The 9,337-nt window shown below is 36.8% G+C and overlaps 1 protein-coding gene across 7 annotated transcripts in view; it reads right to left on the reverse strand.

Moving 5' to 3' along the window:
- NTNG1 (netrin G1) overlaps positions 1–9,337 on the reverse strand; it is a 392,694-nt gene that overhangs the window by 157,006 nt on the left and 226,351 nt on the right. For 6 of the 7 annotated variants that reach the window (XM_019502088.1, XM_019502085.1, XM_019502087.1 and 3 more), the window contains exon 4: positions 8,946–9,320. In XM_019502088.1, coding sequence (XP_019357633.1) covers positions 8,946–9,320 — 375 coding nt within the window. The remainder of the gene's footprint in view (positions 1–8,945; positions 9,321–9,337) is intronic. The other variant, XM_019502084.1, reaches the window with a different exon arrangement.

Below are 9,337 nucleotides of genomic sequence, written 5' to 3' on the forward strand. Positions count from 1 at the left end.
CTTCAGGCATTACACCAGAGTGCCAGGAGTTTTCAAAGATCCGTTACATTTCATATAATTTGTAGAGAGCAGTACATAGTGGGCGTGTCTACATGAGACGCGGTAATGCATATTAGCCTAATTTAATGCGCATTATGGGTGTACGTCTACATGTGAGCACCCTTAATGCACATTAAAAATGGTTAAATTAGGCTGATAACACCTAAATTTGATACCTGCAAATGCACGTATTGAACTTAGGCACTATTAGTTAAAGTGAATTAACTCATGTATAGACATGACTCCACACTTACTTTGGTGCTAGGTCTCCCCAGCCACTAGGGGCACAAGGCAGGCCTGCAGGGACTTGGCACTAACTTTAGTGCTGAGAGTACTAACTTTAATGCCATGTTCCTGCACATGTAGACACCTGCAAAATCACTTAATGCACATTAAATTTAGTTGCGCTCAAGTGCATGTGTAGACATGTCCAGTATTTACTACAATGCAGGAACAGAGGATGAAACCTGCTTTTAGGTAAGATAGAAAGGTTAACTTTTCCAGACAATTAACTCATTTGACTTCTTTGTTTAACCCTCCTCAGCAACAGCTGCAATTAATGATGAACTCAGATAAATTAGACTTTTCATTAAATTGATTTTTAAAGTCCTTCAATTATTTCCATATATCACAGCAGCAGAAAGATTCCTTATTTGTCACACCTAACAAAGACATTAACAGAGATAATAATCATCTGCTAAGAAAAACAAGTGACCATTTTGGGCTTAACCACTGCCTTCTGATGCATTTCCTACACTGACGGGGATCTAGGAAAAATTAGATCCTGAGCATGTGTAATTCTCTTCCCTAATGAAAAGCACAAAAATAACTGCACACATCTCATCTGACTAGTAATGGTGGCCAAGATTACACATAATACTTGCCTACAGCTGGTAAGGGACCAGAATGCTCATTATTACTAGACAGCTGCTGACAATACAATGACAACACATAAACTTCAAATACTCTGCATGATTTCCACTGTTAGTTTCTTTGACTAAGATTCTCAGATAGTCACTCCCTGTATGAACAGTTAAGAAGGGTGGTGAGGACTGCCAAGGTTGGCTTTGACCAACCAACTTACACTCTTTCCTTTGGGCTACAGATGGACAAGAATACCTGGAGTACAGTAATTCCACCCAGCTCTTACTGCATGCTTTACATGTGCCTGGTCATAGAAACTGGGAACAGCATGGTTACAGAAGCTCTATGGAAGCTCCAGATCAGGCGAGGAGTCCTTTTATGCAGGGTGTATATTTTTCATGGGCCATTCCAATCTCCTTTAAGATCCTTCTGGTATCATAGTGGTCTAAAGTGGTCATAGGACAAAAGAGAATCAGCCACGTTGTTATCTCTGAATCACCATGGGCACCGGTAGACATGGAAAAACAAACAGCGCTTTACTGGAAGAGGAAGCACATTAATTTGACCTGGCTCCCCAGTGTCAGTATAGATCAAGTGCTTCAGCAGGGCTTTATGGCATTTTTATGTAAAGCTGAATCAATCAGCTATTAGATAAACGTGCAGAAAAGCCCTGCTAAAGCACGCAATTTAAACAGACGTTGGGCGAGCCAAGTCAAATTAATGCAGTGCCTCTTTTGAGCATGTGCTGTGCTTGGTGCAGGCATGCACCGAGCTGAAAGTAAAGCGCTGGGTTTTTTTTTCACGTCTGTAAGCAGTCCACATTAAGATTGGTAACCACGGTTACCAAACCATGTTTTAAAGCACTGAAAAAATAGATGGTTTGAATTTGAAAAGGCTACACTTTATTTCAATACAGAACATGTAAATACTAGTTGCTACATATAAAATAGTTGAAATGATTTAAACTTTTAACTCAGAATGAAATATACAGACATAGCTTCAACTTCAACTTGAGGGACTGCTTGGTGCTTGGAAACTTTCATAATCATGAGTCAGTAGATCTGCAAGTTTATTTAACGGTTTATGTTTGCCTGCACTCTCTGAAAGAAAAAGCTTTTAAAAAGAAAGATGCTGCTAAGGATGATTTATAGTTGAATCTCTGAATTTATTCAGAAAGGTCTTTGGAGGTTTTTTTTGACTGTGTATTGTATTACAAAGTCACATAGAAGGGAAATTTCTATTTTCTTTCATCAGGATTTTCACTTATGCCTCTCTAATGTTCACTGACAAAGTGGCTCATACTCACAAAAGTGATTGGTTCTACCCCTGACAAAAGCACTGATCCTGGAACATACTGAGTGTTCTCAAAAGGGAGCTCTGTGGTTTTTAAGGAAACACTTGACACTTCACAAAAAATAGAGAGTGAGCAAATGCTACTTTGTAAAGGTGCTTAGTGGAGAGCGATAGTTTAAATACATCAGTATCCACACTGGCACAGAAGAAAATAAAGATCCAATCATGTTCTCAAATGCATTGTTCCATTCTCTCTACCATGGATGGATGGCGCTTTCAAACTGATCTTTAAGCATATTCATAATTCTTAAATACAAGCATGGAAGTTGAAAACAAAAATTATTTGACCATGTGGAACAGGGTAGAGTAAATTAACATACCTTCCTAAAAAACTCTTAATGGGGGTGGATGAATACTGAAGTCATTTAATTAGTTCAATTCACGGTGTTTTCTTTAAAAGGCTTGAAGTGTTCATAGAAAATGAGAGATCCTCTTCCTTAATGACACACTAGAGTAGATATAATTTTTTTCTATTTACACTTGGGAGTTAGGATAAACTGACAAGCTTTTAAATACATAAGTTGTTTTTTTCTGTCCTCTAATGAAGTTCAGAATTTAACTGGAGAAATTATTAAATACATTCACTCCAAATATGAGTAAAAATCTCAAAGGAAAACAAGATGCATATGCAAGCGTTTTCTTTGTAAATTAAGGAATCTTAAGTATTGTAAACATATATTTGAAAAAGAGAATGGGCCTCAGCTGTCCACTTGAAACCTTGTAGTTTGCGTATCTTTACTTTGAGGATTTAGGCTTAAACTGAAGCTGAATGGGAAAATTTCCTATTAAAAATAAAGGTAAAGTCTCTATAATTTACAGTTTCTGTAGGGCCACATTCTATTTTTGGACACATTACAGCTTCATGACATTAGACCAAGGTTTCCAGATTTACATCAGTGTAACTGAGGGCAGGATTTAACCCATTTAATCCATTTGGAACACAGGGAATTTGTGTATCATCCAGAGAATACAAGCAATATAGCCCAACATAATCTGAGCCATTACTTTGTGAACATCCTCTGCAATTTGCACAGCAGGTCCCAGACTGTGGATGGCAGTCTGTTTTTTTAAATGGCTGTAAAGGCCCCTTACCCACTTCTAAATGAGTGAGATCTCGTTAAAGTTGGATAGTCAAAGCAGACTTCAGGGCATGCTGGCTGGAAAAAAAACAAACAACAAAAACAAAAGAAAACTCAACAAAACCACAACTGTGCAGCAAATGTACTTTTCCACAAATGTAACTTATTCCACTTGTAAGGTAGGTTAAATTTAGAATGGGTAAAAGGAGGGAGAGAAACTGTTAAAACTGAAGACATTTTTCACTTACGTAATGCAAGATAGAGATTGCTATTACTCCTGGAACTGGGACTGGATCTGAGACAGGGTCAGATAACCCTAGAGCTTAAATACAGAAGCTTCAAACAGAGAAAGAACATAAAAATAAATTCTAAGGGGCTTAACAATACATATTATATAGAAATGGGATATTTTCACTTCTAACGGAAAGTACTGGCTTTTAGATTGAAAAACTGGCCATGAATGAGCAATAATATTCTTTGTCTCAGCCATCCAATATTTTTTCAATACATGTGGGATATAAGTTTATCCTAAACTATAGCCAACATGTACATATACATACCATTAAAAGTCAGAACTGTAAAACTTAACAGTAATGTCTATTTTTACTCTAAGAATTAATTTGTCTAAACCTGCTGCTGCCTGACCCAAAGCCAGGAGACTTTCCCTCAATTTAAAAAAATATTTGTTATCAAGCTCTTAGTAAATTAAAAAAACCCCCAAAACCACTGTTCAATTAATCAAAGTATTCAGAACCCCCAAAATTGCCCCTCCTCAAGTAGTGCAAAAAAAATACTTTCTTGAAGTAAATTATTCAGAATATACTTGATTTTCTCTGTTGCTTCAGAAAAAAAAAGATGGAGAAGAAATGTCTACTATTTCTTACTTTCTCATCCTGGCAGACTTTGTTTATGCATTAGTCGATCTTTCTAGCCATTAGGACCATCTTGCCTCAGCAGTTAATTAACACAAGTGCCATAATTTAATACAGTTAATACTACTTGATGCCCTTTAATGTACCTTCCATTAGTGATATTATTGTAGTATTACCCTGTAAATTAAAATAAGATCAAGACTAAGAGAGGTTCTCTTTAATTAAGGTACTGGCGCACTACCCTCGTCCATTATTCACCAGAGAAAATCACCCTGATTTAGTGAAGCAGACCATTCATAAGTCAGAATTAGTTTATGTGGATTATTAGGTTTCTTGAATAATATGAGCTCAATGGGGTTGCTGAAATTGCTAACAGCCATGTTTCCCCTTTTTTCATTACCTTAATAAACACAAAATGAAAGGTGGTAAATGGAAGTTGAATAAGCAAGTGGTAATAGAAGAGCCCAAGTGTTTATGAAGAAAACATAGGTTTTCATTTCTGATACTACAGGCATCTAGCTTATTTCACACCAAAATGCAACTGAATGAGAAAACAAATTCTTTATGAAATGGTTAAATCTCCAAGGTTTATTACATTGTGAAGTTTTAAGAAAATAACCAGTGTATTTAATGTGACAGCTTTAAGACGAGTAGTTTACACAGTCATCGATCCCTGAAATTCAACAGGAAAGAATTTATATATGAAATCAACTTCCTTTATAATATGCTGTTATAATCAGTGGTTATGTTAACCGTACTTAATCCACGGATGAATTTTACAGCAAAAGACACAGCACTAAAAGATGCCTGCTACTGTCACTCATCCACAGCATATCAAGCTGCTTAGCAGACTCTCTGTACTCTACCTGTATGGAATAGGCCTAACTTTCTTGAACTATTGTTAACATACAAATCCAGGATTTTAAAGCCCCAAATGTTAATTTGTGGCTAAAAATAAATTTATAAAAAAATAATTCCAAATTAATTTCTTAGGTTAAGGTGCCACTGGTGGAAGATCTAGTTGCTTTGCAAACCTAGTGGAATAAACTGCTTGAAGTTAATTATTCAGAATATCTTTGATTTTCTCTGTTGCTTCAGAAAAAAAAGATGGAGAAGAAATGTATACTCTTTCTTACACTTCCATCCTGGCTTACAGTCCTGGCTCTACTAAGATGCACACTTGGTCAGCAAGACCAGCTTGGTTGGTAAAGGCTGAAGGCATCTGGGAAAACCACTGCTGCTTAGATTTTGCAGGGCAACTTCTATCAATAGCTTCCTACAGAACTTAGGCAGTAATCAAACAGAGTACCCTTCTCTGCTGGAGCTGACAGTGCACTCCTTTGGAGTAGCCCATGGTCAAGGATTGTGTACTATGCCTTCCCATGTGCTTGGAGATGGATGAACCATTTTATTTACTACGAGGACAATCAACATATACTGCAGAAAGAAATGAAAAGTCTAAAGCCCTGAAAGTGGTGGATTTATTTCTGTCAGCAGAACGATAAAGAATTCACACAAACGTAATCTACTAAAATAGGATTACATATTGGATAACCCCTTTGTAGTGTTTGTCCGATTAGAACTTAGCTAACAAGTGTCACCATCAGATAAGTTCTCTGTATGGTCACACTTAATTTTTAACACCAATTTGTCACAGGATTACTATACAGTCTTTTAACTGTTTTGAAAGACTTCTGATTGTAATGCATTTGCAACATGCTCTTTTTTATTTAAAACGATTTTTGTGATAAGGTATAGGCGAAGAGCTCAACCTAAGGAAAGATTCAGGCAGACATAAGATGCCTAAATTCATATTGTGAACCAAAACTTCCTGCTCAACAGCTGTTTAAGCCTGGAGTCACATTTTTTTACCTAAAAGTTCCATAAGTACCTGTGCTTCCACTCCTGTGTATGTCCAGACAGGAATAGTTAGATTTCTAGCTCTTACCCAAGTCCAATTAAGGTCCAGAAACTAGGCAGAGTGCTATCCAAGTTCCCTAAACAGTCTAATCCCATAAGCCTGCCTACAGTACACCCACTTTATAGTTGAAGAGTAGGTTCAGCACAAACATGATGATAAACTACTTTAATTCAAAATCTCAGTTGGTAGTTGCAGCTTTGGATCTGCAGATTTGGATTACCCTTCTGGTGCAGGGTGCTTATGTTTTAGGCACTGCAGTGCTTAAGATGAACTACCTTACAGGTTAATTAGAATTTGGCCCTAGAAGTGTGATACTGTGATGCTTGTTGGAGTCAACCTAACCCTTAGAATAACAGAAAATTAGGGTTGGAAGGAACCTCAAGTGGTCATCAAGTCCAACCTTCTGCTCAAAGCAGGACCTTCCCCAGCTATATCATCCTAACCCAGGCTTTGTCTAGCCAAGTCCTAAAAACTTCTAAGGATGAGTAGCCTGTCCCAGTGTTTTACTACCCTCCTACTGAGAAAGTTTTTCCTAATATCTAAACTAAACTTCCCCTGATGCAACTTTACACCACTGCTCCTTGTTCTGTTATCTGCCACCATGACAACAGTCTAGCTCCATCCTCATTGGAACCAATCTTTAGGTAGTTGAAGACTCTTATTAAATTCCCCTTCAGTCTTCTCTTCTCCAAACGAAATATGCCCATTTCCCTCAGCTTCTTCTCATAAATAATGTGGCCCATCCCCCTTACCATTTTCGCTGCTGCTGGATTCTCTCCAATTTGTCTGTATCTTTCTGGAGTGGGGGGCCCAAAACTTGACACAGTACTTCACATGTGGCCTCACCAGTGCTGAATATAGGAGCCATTAATTAATTACTACTCTTTGAGCCCTACTATCCAGCCAGTTTTCTATTCACCTTACAGTCTATTCCTCCAACCTGTACGTCCTCGGCTTGATAGTGAGAGTGTTGTGGGAGACCGTTTCAAAAACCTTGCTAAAAACCTTCTTTGGATCTGATTTAATTTCTAAAGTCTATGGATTTTTCAGATGGGACACAGTGCTTTCTCAAAGTGTGAGATTTTTTAATCCATCATTTTAGTCTGATCCAGGATTTTAGTTAGTACATCTAAAGGGAACCAGAAAGTGAAGAACGGAAATTGATGACTGACTAACATGTATGCTGCAATTCTTCTACACAGATATTAATATATTCAGCTATATCAATTACTGTTTTACACTTCCATGAGACTCCTAATAATTACATAATATCATGGGTATATATCACAACAAATCTTGATATAAAAACATTCACCCAATAATTTTATCTTTTCAAATAATGATGCTGTAAGTATGTATGTACTTACATTTGGCAAGGAGCAATTAAAATAGTAGTTATGGACTAAGCAAGCTATGCAAACCCCTCCCCCCCATTCTGACTTCTGTAACTAGTTGTCATTAAAATATATACTTGGATTAAGAAAGTGTTGATATATTCAAAGCCATGAAAATGACAATGATTTCCTGCTTTGTGTACATGAATATTAACAATATACTTAATTATAATAATTTAATGATATCGGAAATCTTTTGAACAGATAAAACAGATCTTCTTGTAAGTGTGCAAATGCTTAGATGCATGCAATCTTCTGTATAAAAGATCAAAAACAACCTCTTATGTAACCTTCCAAATAACAACAAACCTAGAAGTACGTATGCTACATAATCGTCCTGTTGTCAGTGTCAACTATCTTATTACTTTAAAGTATGTAACATTCTTTATCCCTCCAGTATAGTTTTAGTACCAGGAGTAGATTTTTTGTTTGTACACATTCAAATGCTGTTGAGATTTTTAGGAAACAGTTGTGGATTCTTTAAATTATGGAGGGTATGGCTAAGAGGTACATGCAAAAAAGTAAGTAAAATGATAGTATCAAAAGAGATATTTACCTCTTTTGATGACCCATGCATAAAGTGGCATCCAATTAATTTAAAATATCACATTTAAAATTTATAAAAGGAACTACCTTTTCCAACAGCTTAGTGGGATTCCAAAAGCTTTAACCCCATGTATTGACACCTGACTGATTAATGATTTCCAGGAGCAGTCAGTGTTAACCCACAAGAATATTTGCTCAAAATTGTCCTTCATTGGTCTGACACTTGGTGTAAGGCATTACTGGGCACAGGATAGTTAATTTGCCTAATCTGGGGTACAGTACCTAGTATTCTGTCCTAATTGGCCTACAATATTTTGTTTTCCAAAATATTGGTTTGATTTCTCTACCTTATCTTTATTCGAATCAGCTAAAGTATGTTAAAATTCATTCTAGCCTCCATGGTCTTCATTAACTTAAACACACAACTATACAATTCAGAAAAAGAAGTTCCCCTTAGTTCAAGAAAAGATATATGCAAGGCCTTCATATTGGTTACCCCTTACAATAAGGGCCCGCATTAAAGTACAGCGATCCTTTGATTTCTGTGATATCTGGTCCTAAGTATGTGAAGGGAGTGTCTGGTGCAGCATTCCTTATACTGGGTTGTGTTTCATTCCCAGACCTAAAAAGATAGACATTGCTAACCCAATTTAAAAAACATATTCCACTCAAACCTTCAGAGATTTGTCAAATGACAGGACAACTCTAATGACTTAAATACTTCTGAATCAGACATATCCACTGCTTTCAGAAACTGATTTTTACTGAGCTAGATCCTGGAAAAAAAAGTTGTAATATTTAGGGGAATGGAAAAATCTGATCATTTTCTAAGGAAAATAATATATATACCCATTCTGAAAGGCATACGTTCTCTTACCTTCCATATACCCTTATGTCAGAGATTGCATAAAAGTAGCGTGCCAAATGTTGCTCATCTACATATATTTCTCCAGTGGCTGGCCTTAACAATCTTAGCCTCAGGTCTGTGATAGTAAAGAAATCTCTTAGCTTCTTGGTTGTATCAAGCTGGCCATACAGGGAAGCCATATTATGAAGCCGAGGTCCAGCAAAAAATGCAAACCTATCTTTGATTTCAAAGTGGATTATTTTACTATTTGTCATGTACCCAGTTGAATATTCTTCTGTGCAAATGATTTCTAGAACTGTGTGCTGTGATAAATCCTTCACTGATTTTGGATCCATATGGAAAGCATCTAAGCAGTCTGTAGCGTAATACTGGTAGGGTTGCCATGTTCGCCCATAGTCAAG

The sequence above is a fragment of the Gavialis gangeticus genome, unplaced genomic scaffold, assembly GCF_001723915.1.
Source record: "Gavialis gangeticus isolate Ggan-Ray unplaced genomic scaffold, GavGan_comp1, whole genome shotgun sequence".
In the NCBI taxonomy this organism is placed as follows: Eukaryota; Metazoa; Chordata; order Crocodylia; family Gavialidae; genus Gavialis; species Gavialis gangeticus.